The 21,123-nt window shown below is 43.6% G+C and overlaps 1 protein-coding gene across 6 annotated transcripts in view; it reads left to right on the forward strand.

Moving 5' to 3' along the window:
- SBNO1 (strawberry notch homolog 1) overlaps positions 4,185-21,123 on the forward strand; it is a 63,119-nt gene continuing 46,180 nt past the window's right edge. Inside the window, exons 1-4 of one of the 6 annotated variants that reach the window (XM_021073992.1) lie at positions 4,194-4,718; positions 16,210-16,341; positions 17,328-17,432; positions 19,283-19,595. In XM_021073992.1, the coding sequence (XP_020929651.1) occupies positions 16,210-16,341; positions 17,328-17,432; positions 19,283-19,595 (550 nt within the window). In that variant the 5' untranslated portion in view covers positions 4,194-4,718. Of the gene's footprint in view, positions 4,719-16,209; positions 16,342-17,327; positions 17,433-19,282; positions 19,596-21,123 lie in introns of all 6 variants that reach the window. The other 5 variants (XM_021073993.1, XM_021073995.1, XM_021073994.1 and 2 more) reach the window with 5 other exon arrangements.

Below are 21,123 nucleotides of genomic sequence, written 5' to 3' on the forward strand. Positions count from 1 at the left end.
TCCAGGTAAACCAACTTGGGTGGCATCTCCTATATCTAATTCCAACATTTCTAAATACTTAGGGCGTGTGCCCATCCAGGCGTCCTCCGTCCTCCGGGGCCCAAGAGGGGGCGCCGCCGCCGCGTTCGCCTCCCGGGCCCATATCACTACAGTCAGCGGTGGCTGGGACTCGCAGAGCTCCTCCATTTCGGGGCCCTGCGGTGCTCCTGGTGCACTTCTCTCATGTTTAATCCCCATCTGGATCCTTGGGTTGTAGTCTCCATCCAGCTCTTTGCTAGACATCGCCACTTGGATGTTCTATAGGCCCCTCAAAATTCCATATCATAGGAGTTCCCTTGTAGCACAGCCGGTTAAGGATTCGGCATTATCACTGGAGTGGCTTGGGTCACTGTTCTGGCACAGGTTTGATCCCTGGCCCCAGAACTTCCACATGCTGCAGGTGTGGCAGGGAAAAAAAAAAAAAAAAAGAGAGAGAGAGAGAGAGAGAAAGAGAATTTTGGGGTATCACAGAGGTTGCAACTGCAGGAAGCAGTTCTTACCACTCAGGCTAAAGGGACAAAAGGAATAGGTTGGTAAATTTAAACTTAGAAATGTTGGCATTCCTGTCGTGGCACAGCGGTAACAAACCCGGCTAGTATCCATGAGGATGGAGGTTCAATTCCTGTTAAGGATCTGGCATTGCCTTGAGCTGTGGTGTAGGCCAGCAGCTGCAGCTCCGATTAGACCCCTAGCCTGGGAACTTCCATATGCCGTGAGTGCAGGCCTAAAAATATTTAAAAAAAAATTTAAAAAAAGCTTAGAAATGTAGAAGAGGGGCCCTAGGTTGCTGAAACCCAAAATCCAATGAGTGGTTCTGCCCAGCTGGTGCTAGTGTCTCTGAGCTTAGAGAGTGACCTTGTGGAGGCTGGCTCTTCCAGGTTCTTGTGTCTGGGAGGAGAGTTTGGCATGATGAGGCCTGTTCTGCAAGTGTGGGAAAAACTGCAAACTGAATATAGCTGCTGCTATGGGAAGGGAATGCATATGCCAGGGTAAAGAAGTGTTGCTGGGATGACGTTCACAGGAAACTTTTCCTCCTCCAACCTAGCAGTCTCCCTCTTGCAAAGTCTAACACTGAAACAGCTGGCAAAGCAGAAATGTAGTTCTCCTGTGCACCACAAAGCAGAGCGTGCTTGCTTGGGTTTGGAGCTGAGAAACAATATCTTAATAACTGATGCATTTACTTTGTTACTGTCTCTTCTCTTTGCTTCACTCCTGTCTGTTTCAGGACATTTGCATGAGCTGTTTCTGTTTTTTGTTTTTGTTTTTGTGCTGCACCCATGACATAAGGAAGTTCCCAGGCCAGGGATGGAACCCGCTGCACAGCAGTGCCCTGAGCCACAGCAGTGACAACTGCAGGATCCTTATCGGGTCCAGCAGGGATCTCCCTGTTTCTTCTTCTTGAAGTGCAGTTCCATCTTTTCTTTGCTTAGTGAACACCTACTTTCCAAATCTCTCCTCAGTTCTCACTCCAAGGAAGACTTGACTTTCTAAGGAGGTCAAACTTCTCTTTAATAGGCTCTATTAGCTTGTATGTAGCGGTGTCACAGTTACAAGTTTACATTTTGTGTAATTTGGGGATTAAAGTGGACTCCACTGTAAGGGAATTAAAGTGGACTCCACTGTAAGGGGATTAATCTCAAGGGCAGGAACCACTCCCACCTTCCCCTCAAATTGTTTTTCTTAAACTTGTGTCCCTAACCTCTAACATGGTATCTGGCTCAATAAATATTTGTTGAATGAAGTGACAAGTATAGTGTAAATAGCCATGGGGTGGGGGAGGAGAGTCAATACCATGTCTGAATAGAGATTTTTCTGAATCATCTGTTTTCAGCAGTACCTCTGGTTTGGATGCACCAAACTAGTCTTCCTCCTGGCCTCTGACCCTCATATCTCAGTTCCTATCCCTTGAATAACTGCTACTTGTGTTTTTATTCTGAGATGCTGCAAGTGTATATGTGAGCAAAATATATCATTATATATTCTTGTTGATAGAAGTGCTCCATTCTTTTATCTTTTTTTTTTTTTTTTGACTGCACCCACAGCTTAAGTTCCCAGGCCAGGCCCTGTGCCACTGCAGTAACCAGAGCCCCAGACGTGACAATACTGGAACCTTAACCCGCTGAGCCACAAGGAACCCCCAAATTTATATATATATATATATATTTATATATATATACACAAAAATTTATATTTATTTGAAAGTGCTCCATTCTTTTGAACAACTTTTTCGCTATAGGAGAGTGCCAGCTTAGTGAATTAACCTTTTCTTCAGAAAACCTTAAGGTCGTTCCCCATCTTTTGCTTCTACAAATGGTGCGGCAATGAATAACATTATGCATAATGTTTGGGTGCATGTGTATAGTTGTATTATAAATATCCCCTGAAACATCATCTTTTACTTTGGTTCAAGGTAAAGAGATTATGCAGAGATAGCTGCAAGGATCTGGCTCAGATGCTCAGGAAGTACCTCAAAGGGTGGAGTTCCTAGGTTAGACCTTGGGTTTCACAATCTAGGATTCATCTAGTCCTAGTGTACAACTTGTTTGGGGGCCTCTATTTTTTTCTTTCTTTTTTGGCTGCCCCGCAGCCTATGGAGTGCCTGGGCCAGGGATCAAATCTGAGCCACAGTTGCCACCTAAGCCAAATCTGCAGTAATGATGGATCCTTAACCCACTGTGCCAGGCCGGGGATCAAACCTGTGTCCCAGCACTTCCAAGACGCTGCTGATCCCTTTGCGCCACGGCAGGAACTCCTGGGGGCCACTTTGAAACTGAATTGTTTCAACCAAGCTCCAAAGACACTGAAGCATTAACTACAACATCTTAGATTTCTTTGCTGCATTCTTTCGTATTTCTTTCTTTTCATAACGTGACAGATTTGTAATTGCTTGTTTGCCATCATCTACACTAGACATAAACCAGGCTAGTGGAATGTAGGGAACAAGACAGATGAAGGCCTTGTTCTTATGGAACTATTATTATTATAAGGGGTCAATCTGAGCTGTAGCTGCTGGCCTACACCACAGCCACAGCAATGTGGGATTCGAGCTCCCTCTGCGACCTATACCACAGTTCATGGCAACACCAGATCCCCAACCCACTGAGCGAGGCCAGGGTTGGAACCCGCATCCTCATGGATGCTAGTCAGATTCATTTCTGCTCAGCCACCACAGGAACTACCCCCCCCCAACCTTCATAGGTTTTTAATGTGCGTGTGAGGATTAAACAAAGTAACAGTAGCAAAGTGATTTGTTGGCATTTTAAAATGTTTATTTACATGCATACATATATAATGCATATTTATGTATAAAAACACTAAGTTGAAAGATTCATAATTATTCTCTCCATGACTACTTTTTTTCCTTTCCTCTAGCCCCTTACTGTCTCTTGAAGAGCTCACACCTTAACAACTAAGTGTTTGAATGACTAGGTCTGCTTTGAGCTCAAGGCGACAGCAAAGCGACCGCCAGTAGGGGGCAAGAATCACCTAGGCGTGCCTATTACCTAAGCAACGGGTTCAAACAGCATTCTCAGAATGACTTTACAAAAGGGTTACCAAGAAGTTAATTTGTTTATTCTGTTAGATCACTTAAAAGTAGTAGCAATAATAATCATCATAATGGATAATACAAAAATAAGGAAGTGAGAGGCGGTAGCGACAGATATGCAGCAATCATTAATTCAGAGCAATAGTTTGTTCAGGTTACCAGGTGTGTGTGTGTGTGCGTGCGCGAGAAAAAAGGAAACCGAGCTGACTGCGCTCTCACTCATTAGGATATGATTGTAGCAGTCGGAGCAGTAGAGGGGCTCCGAGTTCCTTGCGGTCTCACATTGAATAAAGTGCTTTAGGAGAGCCTAACAAGAAATCATTACGAGAATTTCTTGCTAGAATTAACTAAGGTAACGAGTTTTTCAAAGTGACAAAGACGCCACTAGGTAACTTCCTGAGCCATAGCCACGCACCAAAAAGGTTTCGAAAACAGCTTCGAGCCCCTCCTTGCCCGACGTTGAAAGCAGGTGTGGGACGCATGCGCACGGCCCACCGGCTGACCTGCTCGGGGCAACCCAGAACAGACCTTCCTCCCGACATGCCGCGAGGGAGAAAAGGAGGGGAAAACGAACTCTCGCGATTCTTTCAAACGCCGGCGGAAGCAGTAGACACGTGACTCTCCTAGGCGGCCTTCGTCTTCCCCCCCTCCCCCTTCTCGGAAACCCGGCCCCCTCACCCCTCGCCCACCCCGGAGCCGCGATAATGGACCGTTTGGGTTCCAGAATTCCTTTGGATTCAACCACTGGTACAGGGTCGGCGGGAGCCGGTGGAGTCCGTGCTTGGCGGAAAAGGCGGGGGGCGGCCAAGATGGGGGGGGAAATCATCTTCCTTCACCTAGGAGAGAGGCGGGGCGGAGAGAGGGGCTGGGGTTTGCGGTGGGGGGGGAGGGAGGAAGTCACGTGGGTCCTGCGGCGCGCGCTGCGTGCGCGCGGCGCCTCATCCGTCGCCCCACCCCCTCCCGGTGGGGCGGGGGGGGTTGGGGGAGGGGCGTCAAGATGGCGGCGGGGAGGTAGGCAGAGCCGGACGCTGCTGCTGCCGCCGCCACCGCCGCCTCCGCTCCAGTCGCCTCTGGTCCTTCAAGCTGTCGCCGCCCGGGAGAAGGTGTTCCAGCGTCAGATCCTGTGGGGAAAGTAAGTCCTCCCTGTAGCCCTTTTATGTCTCCACACTCCTCCTCCCGGACAGCCTCCCACTCCCACCCTCCTCAGGGGGCCGTGTGGGGCCAGGCTGGGGGGGGCCGCCACCTCACCCCGGCTTCGGGCCTCCCGCGCCCCTCGCTGCCCTCTCAGCTGCGTGCCCCGGGGTCCTCGGAGGCACGGTCCCGGCCGCGGCCCCGACGCGCTGGCTTCCTCCGTCGGTCAGCGCCGGGCCCTGCGGTCGCCGCGCGTGGGGCTGTCGGGCTCCTGGGGCCCCGCTGTCCCAGACCGAAGGCACCCCGTTTGGGCGAGGAGGCAGCGTTTGCGGACGCCAGCTCTGGCTCTGCCGGGATCGCCCCCCGTGCTCCCCCGTCTCGACCAGGGGATGCGAGGTCCCGGACTCGTAGGAAAGTGAGCTCCACAACCCTTCAAAAGTCTTCCGCTGGAGGATTGCTTTGGTTCGGGGCGAGTGCGGAAGGCGACAGGGTTGCCCAAGATGTGGACCCCCACACCTACGGTTTGCTTGTTACCTTGCTCTCAGGGCAGTAGGGACGGTACGTGGGACACGTGGGGCCACCTTCACGCTTCACCCAGTGATTAGGTTAATTTTGCCTGGAGCTTGTTCGCTCGCCTCTTGGACCCTAAGTAAGAATCTATAGGGAGGGAAAGGCGGTCCGGGATTTGCTTACTTTGAGAGCGTTTGGCGTAACGAGCATCTAAAGTTCCCCAAACCAGTATACGCTGGTGGTTTCCCAGAAGTGGTTTGGGGTCGGTTTAACCGCGGAGGAGATTTGGATGTTCCTGAACCCTTGTGATTGTTTCTTTCCTGACCCTGGCATCCAGCTCCTCCCCTTTCCACCCCGGCTTTGTGCTTCTGTTTGGTTAATGTTTGCGGACCACTAACTTGATCCTCGCACAGAGGAACTCTTTTTATGTGCATGCTCCGTTTACTGTGGGAGGCTTTTGTTTTGGGGAGTCGCTGGTGGAGAAACGTGGGAAAAGAAAGGGCGAGAAAATGAGAGTCAAATAAAGCAACGTTTTTATCCATTGAATTGCGCAGCCAATTGTAACCTCACCCGGAAGTTTGTACTGAACACGTGTTGGTGAGAGGTTAAAACTGGGTCCCCCTTTGACCTTTGAAAGTTGATTATTAGCAGTTTATGTTGATTTAAATGTTTCATATTCTTCAGGCAGCCAGAATTAGAGACAGAATAGGGTATCTAAAGAGTCTGCCAGGAGGGTCCAGAAAGCTGTCAAACCCGAGTTAGTCTAGTGCGATTCCTCTTAGCAGTTGCAGACACTTAAGTCAGCTAACAATGCAGAGGGATTTCATTTTTTCCCAGTTATTTGCGGCAGTCAAAACAGATTTTCATGAGCAGTGGGGAAAGCCTTAATCACTGCACAAAAGATAGTTTGTATAGAACTTCTAAGATAAAATGCAGAATTTGCTATTGGTGTTTTGCGACATCGATTTTGCAAACAATGGAACTTTTTTATGTTTAAAGAAGTTGTTTCCAAAGTTTATCCACCAGAGAGGACATCTTTACTTTTTTCTTTGGCTTCTGCTTTTTATCTCTCAATGTAACTTTATTCCTAACCTAATTTTATGCCAGAAGATTCTGAAGAGTTTTAAATAAAATTTGACTTTAGTTGCTATGTAGGTGTTAAAAAGGGAGTCTTAGTGGCTTACAGTTCCTTCCTTCATTCATCCATTCATTCATTCGTTCATCCATTGAATGTTCTTATGTGTCAGTTTTACGTGTTTATGGGCTTTGTTGAGGTTACTATTTAAAATCATGCAGTATGAAGAGTCTCTTCATGCTTCTCAAAGTCTTTTTTCTTCTCAAGTACTTTAGTTACAGATACATTTTGGCTTTACTTAGCGTCTAAATTGAGCTTTAAGACTTGCTGCCCTGCTCATGAAGGAAGACAGCACTCTGGTCTGAGGTGTGGTTTTAGCAAGTTAGCTGATTTTTCATAAGGCTCTGGGTTTTCATGCTTTGCCTGCCAGAAATTCAGGGAGTAAAGATGCTTTCTGAGTGGAATTGTTTTCCATTAGGTAGTCAATTAATAACCAAAATGATGTAATCCTTAAGTTTTTGCACTTGTCTTTTTCTTTAATGCTAATTGACAGATCCACTTTCCTGGTTGAACTTACTAAAGTATCATGGACAGTCTTGGGATACCACTGAAATTTTCTGTAGATGAAATGGATAGACTTTGGAAGATCAGGAACTCTTCTTAAAAAAATATGGTACAAACCTTGTCAAAATAGGAGTTTCTGTCATGGCGCAGTGGAAACGAATTCAACTAGGAACCGTGAGGTTGCAGGTTCGATCCCTCACCTTGCTCAGTGGGTTAAGGATCTGGAGTTGCCGTGAGCTGTGGTGTAGGTCACAGATGTGCGCTCGGATCCCTCGTTGCTGTGGCTGTGGCTGGCAGCTGTAGCTCTGATTAGACCCCCAGCCTGGGAATCTCCATATGCCACAGTTACAGCCCTAAAAAGAAGAAGAAAAAAACTTGTCAGTTAACTTTTTACTTCTTGAGAGACAGTAAGTAGCACAGAGCAATGATTTGCAAATCTTTTTACTGCATTCCACAGTAAGAAATGTTTTACATTGTGACCTGGTATATAATACGCACATAGCACTGAGTTTCCTGAAGTAATGTTTACCCTCTCTGTGTGTGCTGCTCTAATTCTGTATTTAAAATATTTGAATATTCTATACTTGAAATATTTAAAATACTAGTCACAATGCACTGAAATTATTTGACAACCCAATGTGTTATGACCAGCAGTTTGAAAAATACTTGGGTTTTTTTTTTTTTTTTTTAATGTCTTTTCTAGGGCTGCATCCTCTGCATGTGGAGATTCCCAGGCTAGGGATGTAATCAGAGATTGGAGCTGTAGCCACTGGCCTACGCCAGAGCCACACAGCAGCCACACAGCAACGCCAGATCTGAGCTGCGTCTGTGACCTACACCACAGCTCACGGCAACGCCGGATCCTTGACCCACTGGGCAAGGCCAGGGATCGAATCCTCAACCCCATCGTTCCTAGTCAGATTCGTTAACCACTGAGCCATGACGGAAACTCCCCTAATACTTGGTTAAAAAATACTGGAGTTGGGAGTTCCTGTCGTGGCACGGCGGAACCAAATCTTACTATTATCTTTGAGAATGCAGGTTTGATCCCTGGTCTTACTCAGTGAGTGGTTCGGGGATCTGGCGTTGCCTTGAGCTGTGGTGTATGTTGTAGAAGTTGGTCAGATCCCATGTTGCTGTGGTTGTGGCTGTGACCTAGGCTGGCATCTGCAGCTCTGATTTGCCCTAGCCTGGGAACTTCCATATGCCATGGCCCTAAAAACCAAACAAGCAAAAAATACTGGATTAAGAAATAACTGGGGCTAAGATTGGAAGGGTTTGGTGTCAGCCCCCCGGGTTTATAATTCTGCTTCAAGCTTGCTTTAGTCTTACCTTGTTATAGTTCATTTCTCTAAGCTTTGGTTTCTAAGCGGCGGGGAGATAACAGGTAGTTTTTACTCATGTATTATTTTGAGAGTAGAAACAAAATCCAACCGTATAATAAATAGTCCAGAAGAGTAGCCAGCTTTTGATGTTGTAAACAAGAAAGTAGTCTCAACCCACCTCCCCAGCCACATTCTTGTGCTTTTTCAAAGCATTTTTGAAACTTGTATATAATCTGCACATTCCTTTGTAATTCCATTCTTCCTATAGGTTTTGCAATGAGAGTGAGGGGAGGGACACTTTACTAGGCAATTGCTGCTAGGAGAAGAAGGCGTTAAAAAATGCAGATTATATCCTTTTAGTTAAAGAAAATCTTATTTAGCAAACTTTTATACCTATCCTCTCTTTCTCCTCCTGATACTCTTGAAGGAATCAACACTCAGTAGACAATAAATATTTGGGGTTTTTTTTTTTGGCCTTTTTTTAGGGCCACACTCGTGAAAGTTCCCAGGGTAGGGGCTGAAGCAGAGCTGTTGCTGCTGGCCTATGCCACAGCCACAGCACCACAGTATCTGAGCTGCGTCTTCGACCTACACTACAGCTCACGGCAACACCAGATCCTTAACCCACTGATCGAGGCCAGAGATTGAACCCAAAACCTCATGGTCACTAGTTGGGTTCGTTAACCACTGAGCCACAATGGTAAGTCCTGTCCTTCAAATTCCTAAACTGAATGTCATCTATCACATCCTGGCTACATAAAAGCAAAGTTGACGCTAGATCAAAAATCAGACATGCTTAGCACTATTAAGTAATGAGAAAAAATACTTTTAAGGCAAAGATACTTGGTCTTTTGCTTTTTAGGGGCACAGCTGCAGCATATGGAGGTTCCCAGGCTAGGGGTCGAATCACAGCTACAGCTGCTGGCCTGTACTACAGCCATGGCAACTTGGGATCAAAGTTGTGTCTACAACTTATACCACAGCTCACCACAATGCTGAATCCCCAACCCACTGAGCAAGGCTAGGGATTGAACCCGTATCCTCATGGATACTGTTTGGATTCGTTTCTGCTGCGCCATAATGGGAACTCCCAGAGATACTTCTTTTTTTTTTTTAATAGATTTTTTTTTTTTTTTTTTGTCTTTTTGCTATTTATTTGGGCCGCTCTCGCGGCATATGGAGTTCCCAAGCTAGGGGTTGAATCGGAGCTGTAGCCACCAGCCTACGCCAGAGCCATAGCAACACGGGATCCGAGCCGCGTCTGCGACCTACACCACAGCTCTTGGCAACACCAGATCATTAACCCACTGAGCAAGGGCAGGGACCGAACCCGCAACCTCATGGTTCCTAGTCGGATTCGTTAACCACTGCACCATGACGGGAACTCCCCAGAGATACTTCTTAAATGACATTTGAAGATGTCCACCAGTTTCCTCTAGATACACTAACTGATTAGCTGGACAAACCAGGTGTATGACACTTGGGGAAAAGGGAGCTAGTATTTTAGAGAACTAACGTGGAACTTAATTATTGAATAAATTGCCGACAAGTAAAGTTTGTATTCTGGAGGTAAAATGTTGCATAAGCAATTTGAAAGAAATCATTTTTGAACATGATAGTAATGTTTATTAAAATGATACTTAATAGCTAGTAGCTAATACTTATTATAAGTAGCTTTAACATTTACTCAGCACAGCAATCCTATGAGGTTTTGTTTTTATTCCTACTTGGAGATGAGGAAACTGAGTCACAAAAGTTATTATTTGACTATATCATACTACTGGTGGATGACACAGCCTTTATTTGAAACCAGGTTTCACTTGACTTCATAGTCTCCTCAACCTCTGTGGTGTGCTGCTGCCACTGCAGATACATCCCTGTATCTGCCCAAAGCTGTAAAGATCTGCTTTGGTGTCAACAAGAGGAACCTTGTCCTTGTTGATAGGTTTCTGTGTTGGTATTCTCAGTGGGAACTGTGTCCTTTGATTCTTCTAATGGGGTATTGTTTCTCAGGATTCTCTTCCTGCTAAGGATGTCTCTCAGTTTCTCCCCGCTACTGTGTTATTGTTCCTTATTATATATGCTTTCATAGGTGTACTATTTTGAAATATGTGATATTTTCAAATACATTTATGATAAAAGTGGAATCTTTTTGTTTTCCACTTTTTTTGGTTTGTTTTTGTGATTCTATTTAGAATCACTCTATGGTTAGTAACTTTTGGGTTTGTTAGATTGATACATGTTAAATGTCACCTGAGGTGTGTAAAATTCTTGTAGACACACTGTAACTGTTCTTTTGCACCTAACAGTGTTTTTTTTTTTTTTTTTTTGTCTTTTTGCTATTTCTTTGGGCCGCTCCCACGGCATATGGAGGTTCCCAGGCTAGGGGTCTAATCGGAGTTGTAGCCCCCAGCCTATGACAGAGCCACAGCAACATGGGATCCGAGCCATGTCTGCAACCTACACCACAGCTCACAGCAACGCCGGATCATTAACCCACTGAGCAAGGGCAGGGACCGAACCCGCAACCTCATGGTTCCTAGTCGGATTCGTTAACCACTGTGCCACAACGGGAACTCCCTAACAGTGTTTGGATTCATGTTATACTTAGTGGGTTCAAAGTGAAAAAACTGTTTTTCCTCTCAGGAATAAATCTCACTTGTTTGTAAAATGAGAAAATTGAGTAATATAACCTTGTAAGAGCTTTCTCAACTTAAGCTCTGAAATTCTGATTCTGGGGAGTTCCCATCATGGCTTAGCAGTAATGAACATGACTAGTATCCATGGGTACACAGGTTCGATCCCTGGCCTTGATCAGTGGGTTAAGATCCATTGTTGCTATGAGCTGTGGTATAGGTCAGAGATGCAGCTCAAATCCCTTGTTGCTGTGGTTGAGGCTGGCAGCTACACCTCTGATTTGACCCCTAGCCTCGGAACTTCCATATGCCATGGATGCCCTAAAAAGACAAAAAGAGAGAGAAAGAAAAAGAAATTCTGAATCTAGTAGTTTGAAAATAGGAATATGATTAAATATTAAGGGTTTTGCTTAATGGAGTTAGAGAATGGCATAGATGTTTCCTTTCTATCTACTTTCCCCCTTCTCACTGCAAAAAAGTGCAAGTAGAGAATTTGCGTTCAATTGGCTTGAGAGAAAGGATCTTTAGATTTTGTTTGTGTATATAAGTCCTATATAAAATCAAAATTCTTTTCATTAATAGCTTGTAAAAGACAATGTTTCTCACCTAGACAGCATCACTACTAGGTCACTTCTCAGATTGGAGAGTCTCAAATTGTGATTCCTCTGAATGACTTGAGTAGATCACTTGATAATGTTGCTTATAACTTTTGCCATCTCTTCTATGAACACAAGTTTTTTACTCCAAATTCCTCCCTTCCATGACAATATTTTTGTACTTTTTTTTTTTTTTTTTTTTCTTTTTAGGGCTGCACCCGTGGCTTATGGAAGTTCCCAGGCTAGGGGTTGAATCAGAGCTACAGCTACTGGCCTACACCATAGCCACAGCAATGGGGGATCTGAGCCACAGCTCACGGCAACACTGGATCCCGACCCATTGAGCAAGGCCAGGGATTGAACCCGCATCCTTGTGGATACTAGTCAGATTCGTTTCTGCTTCGCCACTTCAGGAACCTGGTATTTTTGTACTTTTTTTTTTTTGGTCTTTTTTTTTTTTGCCATTTCTTGGGCCGCTCTGGCGGCATATGGAGGTTCCCAGGCTAGGGGTCGAATCAGAGCTGTAGCTGCCAGCCTATGCCAGAGCCGCAGCACGCAGGATCCGAGCTGCGTTTGCGACCTACACCACAGCTCACGGCAACGCCGAATCGTTAACCCACTGAGCAAGGGCAGGGACCGAACCCGCAACCTCATGGTTCCTAGTCGGATTCGTTAACCACTGCGCCACAACGGGAACTCCTATTTTTGTACTTTTAATGCCAATTAATTGTTCAGAAAATGTATTTCAAAAAGCACTCATAGGTGTTCCCATCTTGGTGCAGTGGAAATGAATCTGACTAGGAACCATGAGGTTGTGGGTTTGATCCAGTGGGTTAAGAATCTGGCGTTGCTGTGAGCTGTGGTGTAGGTTACAAACTTGGCTCGGATCTGGTGTTGCTGTGGCTCTGGCATAGGCCTGCAGCAATAGCTCCAATTAGACCCCTAGCCTAGGAACCTCCACATGCTGCGGGTGCAGCCCTAAAAAGACGAAAGACCAAAAAAAAAACAAAAAAAAACCCCTCATAAATTCAGCAACACTTTTCATTGTTTTTTGAGGGCCACACCTGAAGCATATGGAGATTCCCAGGCTAGGGGTCCAGTCAGAGCTATAGCCGCTGGTCTTTGCCAGAGCCACAGGAACTCGGGATCTGAGCTGCGTCTGCGACCTACACCACAGCTCACAGCAATGCTGGATCCTTAACCCACTGAGCGAGGCCAGGAATCAAACCCCAGTCCTCATGGATGCGAGTCAGGTTCGCTGACCATTGAGCCACGATGGGAACTCCCTCATTGATTTTTTTTTTTTTGTCAAAATTAATTAATGATATTTCCCTACTTTTGAATAAATAATTATTTCCAATGTTTATTTTATAAAAATGACATTTTGTTAATCTAAGAAATTGTTAATCTAGGTCGAAATTAGCCATGGCAAGTGGGCCAAGACTCCATATCCCCACAGTCGTAATGAAATTTTATAAATGAAAGTTTTGTTTTTTGGCTTTTTAGGGCTGAACCTGCAGCATACTTAGTGGGAAGTTCCCAGGCTATGGGTTGAATCAAATCTGTAGCCGCTGGCTTATACCACACACAGTTCACGGTAACGCCAGATTCTTAACCCGATGAGTGAGGCCAGGGATTGAACCTACATCCTTATGGATACTAGTTGGGTTCGTTACCACTGAGCCATAAGCCATTTCTTGGGCCGCTCACGCAGCATATGGAGGTTCCCAGGCTGGGGGTCCAATTGGAGCTGTAGCCACTGGCCTACGCCAGAGCACAGCAATGCGGGATCCGAGCTGTGTCTGCAACCTACACCACAACTCACAGCAACACTGGATCCCCAACCCACTGAGCAAGGCCAGGGATTGAACCCGAAACTTCATGGTTCTTAGTTGGATTCGTTAACCACTGAGCCATGACGGGAACTCCTGAAAATATTTTCAAAGCATTGGTTCATTTCTCTCAGTACGTATTTGTGGTACATACTGGGCTGATTTGTAAAGTATGGTCCACCATGTCTGTATTAGAAAAATGGATCTTTATATTAAATCCATGATGATCGTCATACAACTATAAATGTAATAATATTCATTGAGTAGTTAAAAAATCTTTATATTAAATCCATGTTAGGACATTTCTCCTATTTGTCTCCTCTATCATCTAGTTCCTTCATATGACTTTCATTTTGCTGTCTAATACTAATGATATTAGACCTTTCCAATTTTATTTGTCTTTTTTTTTCCCCCTTTCCAATTTTAATCTCAGACTGGCATTTAAGTATTGGAACTTCATAGGGTACCAACATTGACTTTTTGATTTACTCATTGGAAAGGGAATGCATGGGCTTTGGGAGTTTGAACAGTCTAGATATGGTTGTGACCTTGGGCAGGTAATTTAAGGTTTTTGAGCCTCAGTTTCATCTCTAGAATTATAATACCTGTCTTGCTCAGGGTTGTCATGGGCTAGTGATATACATAAGGGACCTAACACTGCCAGGCTTGTAAAAGATACTAGTCGTTGTCACTTCCCTTTCTTTCCTCCTGCTTGCTAAGAATGTATTCTTCCTTAGACTTTTCTTTTTTCTGAAAAGTTTTGGGGAAGTCTCCTTTGGGCCATGTGGTCTTCCTCCTATCCTTTAAATAAGTCTGCCCTTAGTTTACTTTCTGGATTCTGTGGTTTTCACCTTAAACTCATTCATAGTTCCTTTAGAACATGTTTCTAAATAATTTACAAGCTTATGCAACATAGATCTACCTAGTAGAGAATTTCACTATTGCTTTCATCTAAAATAGTAGTTCTTATGTATTGGAAGTCATGGTTCACGGTATTCTTGGGTAACACTTTTTTACTTTTTTTTTTTTTGTAGGACGTAATGAAACAAATTTAATTCTATTGCCTGGTCTGAGAGCAGATGACTAGCTGACGATTAGTTTTTTGTTTTGTTTTTAATTTTTTTTTGTCTTTTTAGGGCCGTTCTCATGGCATATGGAGATTCCCAGGCTTGGGGTGTAATTAGAGCCTAGCTGCTGGCCCACATCACAGCCACAGCAATGAGGGATCTGAGCTGCATCTGACCTACACCACAGCTCATGGCAATGCCGGCTCCTTAACCCACTGAACGAGGCCCGGGATCGAGCCCACATCCTCATGAATACTATTTGGGTTTGTTAACTCCTGAGCCACAATGGGAACTGCTAGTGTATTATTTATGTAATATGAAATTAGTTCTCTGAGGAGTTCCCACTGGCACAACAGGGTTGGCAGCCTCTTGGGAGCTCTGGGACAAGGGTTCGATCCCCGGCCCAGCACAGAGCGTTAAGAATCCTGCATTGCCACAGCTGTGGCTTAGGTCAAAACTGTGGCTAAGATCTGATACCTGGCCTGGGAACTCCATGTGCCTCAGGGCAGCCAAAAAAAAAAAAAGTTAGTCCTCTGAGAAAAACAAGTCAGATTCCCTGTAAGCATGTTTATATATATGAATTGATTATTTTGGATAAATTAATGAGCAAAGTTAAAATTGAGAAAACTCTGTTCAACTTTTTCCCTACAAAATGGATAAAAATCCATCTTAGTGGTTGAATAGTTTGATCTGGTTCCTATGAGTACAGTTGGAAAATCCAACTGAAAATATATTGAAATAGGCATTTTTCCCCCCTAAACTCCATATTCCTTATCTAAAAGATGAGACCTGAAAGATCTCCTGGGCTCAACCATTATTTTTTCATTTTCTCTTGGCTCAATTCTAATCATTCATCAATTCATGCTTTTTTTGTGTGTTTCACATTCTTCCATTTTGAGCTTTCATTTAAACTTAGTCTCATGGATTCTCCTTAAATGACTTGGAAGCCATTCCCCCTACTTTCTCTCCACATCCTGCACATCATCTTTTTCCTGGTCTTTTGTAGCAGTTGCCTAAGATGTGTCCCTGCATCTTACCCTGTGAATTCTCAGTTTGCTTCCACATTGCTGTGGAGTAATTTTTCTAAGTCACAAATCTGACTATGTTCTCTATCTGAAAATCCTTTAGTGACCCCTGTTACTCACAGGAGTAAATGGACTATTTAGCATGGGGTACAAGTCTATGGGTGATAAATTCATTGTCTCTTGCCATCACCTTCATGAACCTTATATTTCTGTTCTGAGCTTTCTTACCCATGTGGAATTAAATTACTCTAGCCATCTTAGGGTGCCAGTGTCTTTTATGTCCCCGTGAGTTTGAATGCACTTTCCAGAAGATCCTTGTCTGCCTGGGGAATTCTTCCTTGAGACTCAGCTCCACTGTCATCTTTGTAACCTCTCTTCTCAGGTGAATTTAGCATTTCCTTCTCTGTTCTCTCAGCATTTTGTAGACATATACTCTTGCTGTGATTTATGTACTTGTCTGTCCTTTCTTTTTCTTTCCTTTTTGGCCACAGCTGCAGCATATGGAAGTTCCTGGGCCGGGGCTTCAGTCCCAGCCACAGCTTCAACCTATGCCACAGCTGTGGCAGTGTGGGATCCTTAACCCAGTGCAACCGGCTGGGGATGGAACCCATGCTGAAGCAGAGACAGTGCAGGATCCTTAACCCATTGTGCCACAGTAGGAACTCCTGACCACATCTTTAATTTGAATTTCTTGAGATCAGAGACTATTACTCTCTTTCATCCTTTTTTTACCTGATATGTTGCAGATTCTTTGTAAATATTGAATGAATGGATCGGTAGAAAATATTGGTTTATATTTAGAAGAGATTTAGTTGTCATTTTAAGTATTTTATGTTACTATTTAATATTTTTTTTTCTAAAGATGGTGGAGCCAGGGCAAGATTTACTGCTTGCTGCTTTGAGTGAGAGTGGAATTAGTCCGAATGACCTCTTTGATATTGATGGTGGAGATGCGGGGCTTGCAACTCTGACACCTACTCCTCCAGTACAACAGGTAAGAGTTTTCCAAAGCTTCTGTAAAAAGTGAGTTTTTTCTTTTCTTTTCTTTTTTTTTTTTTTGTGTGTGTGTTTCAGGGCTGCACCTTCGGCATATGGAAGTTCCCAGGCTAGGGGTCAAATCTGAACTTCAGCTGCTGGCCTAGGCCGCAGCCACAGGAACATGGGATCCGAGTCACATCTGTGACCACCACAGCTCATGGCAATGCCAGATCCTTAGCCCACTGAGCAAGGCCAGGGATTGAACCGGCATCCCCATGGATACTCAGGTTCATAATTTGTTGAGCCACAAGGGGAGCTCCCCAAAGTGATTTTTTTCTAAATTTTAATTTATTCTTACAGAATTAGGTATTAATTTTATTTACTTATATATTTTTATGGCCACACCTGCAGCATTTGGAAGTTCCCAGGCCAGGGGTTGAATTGGAGCCAAGCTTACCACAAAGTTGGATTCTGAACCCACTGATCAAGGCCAGGGATCAAATCCTTATCCTCACTGAGATGTCAGGTCCTTAACCTACTGAGCTACAACAGGAACTCCAAGCTTTAATTTCAAATATTTATGTGAATTGTCATGTTTATGTTGAGTATTAGTCTTCATTCACAAGGCGAAAAACACTTGCAATGAATATCAGGACATTTTCTGCTTTGATACATAATGTAAAAGTAAGAGATGAGTTGCTTAGAGTTATTGTGGGAGGATCACTAATCTCAATAGTTGTCTTCTTACTTTGTAGGAGCGTTTTTCTAAGGTTTCAGTATACACATTCTCTGAAAGCAAAAATAAGATTCTGGTGTTAGTGTAGTTTAGTGGATGTTATGCTTGCAAAGATTGTTACTTTATACCTGATACCAGTGATTTTACATTCTATTTGAATGTAAAGCTTGAAAAATTTTTATTTTAATGAAATAATCTCTTGTTCTTGAAACAGAATTCACTGCCATCATTCTTTATTTCTTTCTCTGATGTTGTTTTCTCTCCAGTCAGTGCCACTTAGTGCATTAGAACTAAATTTGGAGACTGAAGCAGCAGTTCCTGTTAAACAAGAACCAGAGACGGTATCTACTCCAGCATTATTAAATGTTAGGGTAAGAATTACTTAGATTTGTGAAAATAGTTTAGGCCTATAGTATGAAAATAATCTTTGATATAAAATAGTTTTATTTTACTATTTCTGCTTTTTTCTGTTTCCCAGTATTCTACTCTCACCTCCCTTTATAAAACATTTCTTTCACTCTTATGGAGTAATGCCGATCAAAAGATAATTAGGAAAAAAAACATTTTTTAAGTTTATTTATTACAAATGATACAAAATTTGTGAAGTAAAGATGAACTACACATTACTACACTTTTCATTTTTACTTATTTCAGCTTTTGTCTATTGGTATATGTAATTTTTGTGATTGTTATTATTCTCTAAATATAGAGTTCCTCTGACCTTGCTTTAACCATAGCAATTATTAACTTAAGCCTAGTGGTATAAAACTATTGGGTAAACTATTAGGTTAAAATTTGGTAACTTGTGATAAATTATTGTTGAGAGTTATATTCAGAAGTGATAGTAATCTGTAGTTCCTGTTGTGGCTCAGCGGAAACGAATCTGACTAGCATCCACAAGGACTCAGGTTCGAGCCCTGGCCTCGCTCAGTGGGTTAAGGATCCAGCATTGCCATGAACTGTGATGAAGGTTACAGACATGGCTCGGATGTGGCGTTGCCGTGGCTGTGGTGTAGGACAGTGGCTACGGCTCCTATTTGCCCCCTACCCCAGGAACCTCCATATGCCGCAGGTATGGCCCTAAAAAGACAATAAAAATAAAAAAGCAAAAGTGATAGTAATCTAAAAGATTCTTGGTAGAGGAGTCATGGAGAAATAAATAATTTGAAGGGGAATGGAAGTGGAAATAGACTTAAATTTATAAAAATATCTTAATTGTACTTTAGTTACTTGTAGCAGACATTGTTGTCCTCAAATCTTGACCTTTTATTTCGTTTTTTTCCTAACTACTCCCTTCCCCAACTATAAAAAATAAAATGCTGTGTAGCTTTGCCTTAGTCTCAAAGGAAGCATCCACATTATTGTTAGTATTTGTAATTTACCTAGGTGGATCATTCATGTACCATTGGAATTTAAAACAACTGTGCTTGGTTGGCATTATCTTACTGGTATTATTAAGATAAATGTTAGTGGAATCTGTATGATTGCAGACAAAGCATTGAACAGAAATTATAGAGTGTTAGAAATGGAAAATGGTCCTCAGAGATTGTGGGCCTCCAGAGGTGGAGTGAATTGCCAAATGTTATCTTATTAGTTGAGTCAGTGCTGGGATTAGAAATTATGTTCCTAGTCCCTGTATTATGTGGGTTACTGTACATCACAGCTTGCTTAGGATGGTCTCATTTTATGCTCGCTGCCCCCAATACTACTATCATACCTTCTTTTCCTCAAAGGTGTGTTTTAACTCGGTAGTTTATAGCTACCCAAGTAGTCTAATAGTTAATATTAGAAATGAAGTGCCAATGGTTAGGTGAGATTCTTAAGTCAATTTTATTTTATTTTATTTATTTATTTTTGTATTTCTGTCTTTTTAGGGTCGCACCCGTGGCATATGGAGATCCCCAGGCTAGGGGTCAAATTAGAGCTGTAGCTGCTGGCCTATGCCGCAGCCACAGCAACTCCAGATCCAAGCCATGTCTGCGACCTACACCACACCTCAGGGCAATGCCGGATCCTTAACGCACTGAGCAAGGCCAGGGATCGAACCGCAACCTTGTGGTTCCTTAGGCGGATTGTTTCCACTGCGCCTTAAGTCCATTTTAGATTTTTAAATGGACTTTAAAAAGTGGACTGCTGCGTTTGGACCACTCTGTTTGTGGCTATGGTCTGATTAGAGAATAAAGAATTTCACGGGTGTGATGTGTATGGTTTTCTTTTCTAGCAGCAGCCTCCATCTACGACAACATTTGTGCTGAATCAAATAAATCAGCTTCCAACCTTGGGATCTACAATTGTAATGACTAAAACACCACCTGTAACAACGAATAGGCAAACCATCACTTTAACAAAATTTATTCAAACTACTGCAAACACACGTCCCTCGGTCTCAGCACCAGCAGTGCGAAATGCCATGACCTCTGCACCTTCAAAAGACCAGGTTCAACTGAAGGACCTACTAAAAAATAATAGTCTGAATGAACTAATGAAACTGAAGCCACCAGCCAATATTGCTCAGCCAGTTGCAACAGCAGCCAGTAAGTCTTTTTGTTTTCAACAGAGTAAACTGTCTCTCTTAGTTAAGATATGTCAGTGTGTTTTTAAGGCTGGGGCATTCTAAAGGAATGGGCAAGAGATGTTTGTAGGGTGATTCAGAACTAACTTTGTCTCTAGTGACAAATGTAATTTAAAAAATCAGATAATCTTTGAGTTTGAATCTGTACCATTGTGCCTTGTGGCTGTAGTTTTACTCTTGGGTTATTGTCCTGAACTAAGTGGAGCCTGGCAGCCAGATGCCCATTGAGAAATCATTTTAAGCATCTTAAGACTGATTTCCATTCTTTGCCATGGAGAGCATGACCATGGCCCTGACTTAGCTGAGGTGCAGGGCACCATCTGAAATGGCTCTTGGAAGACTTGGGGATGATCAGCAGTTAGTGGAAGCTGCTTTTCATTAAAGTCTTTGAATTTAATGAGAAAGACTGCTGCTATTCCATTGTGAAGAAAATGTGTGGGTTTTTTTGTTTTGGGGCTGCACCTTCTGGGTATGGAGGCTCCCAGGCTAAGGGTCAAATTGGAGCCATAGCTGCCAGCCTACACCACAGCCACAGCAACTCAGGATCCGAGCCGCATCTGTGACCTGCACCACAGCTCATGGCAACGCTGGATTCATTGAGCAAGGCCAGGGATTGAATCCACAACCTCATGGTTCCTAGTCGGATTCGTTAACCACAGAGCCACGACGGGAACTCCCGCAGTGTAATTTTTAAAGGACAAAAGGCTGTAAGTCAGGGCCATCCTTGTGTGGAAGCCTGAGAAATTGTTAGCCTAGACCAGGGCTGAAAAAGAAACATAGTAAGTGAATGCTAAAGATAAAGCAATGTTTGTATTGTAGGACAGGGTCTTTTTTTTTTTTTTTTTTGCTGCCTTGTTGCATATGGCGTTGCTGGGCCAGGGATCAGATCTGAGCTTCTGTTGCCACCAAAGCTGCATCTTTGGCAACACCAGATCCTTAACCCACTATGCTGGACCGGGGATCAAACCTGCTTCCCAGCATTTCCAAGACGCCACTGATCCCATTGCGCCACAGCAGGATCTCTGAAAGGGTCATCTTGTTGAAAGGGAAGAACATTAAAAGTATGACACTGTAAAGAGCAAGGATTTGCATGGTTTTGCATGTTCTCTTGTCTGTGTGAGTGCTACCACCTTTGAACCCTTTAGCTCTTTGGGTTTCTCTTTGGATTCTGAATTGAGCTCCAGTCGTATAACTCTTTTTTGTTTTTTGTTTTTTGTTTTTTTTTTTTTTTGTATTTTTTTTTTTGCTATTTCTTGGGCCGCTCCCGCGGCATATGGAGGTTCCCAGGCTAGGGGTCCAATCGGAGCTGTAGCCACCAGCCTACACCAGAGCCACAGCAACGCGGGATCCGAGCTGCGTCTGCAACCTACACCACAGATCACGGCAACGCTGGATCGTTAACCCACTGAGCAAGCGCAGGGACCGAACCGGAACTCCGTTGTTGTTTTTTTTTGCTTTTTAGGGCCGCACTTGTGGCACATGGAGGTTCC

This window comes from Sus scrofa, chromosome 14 (genome assembly GCF_000003025.6).
Source record: "Sus scrofa isolate TJ Tabasco breed Duroc chromosome 14, Sscrofa11.1, whole genome shotgun sequence".
Classification (NCBI taxonomy): Eukaryota; Metazoa; Chordata; class Mammalia; order Artiodactyla; family Suidae; genus Sus; species Sus scrofa.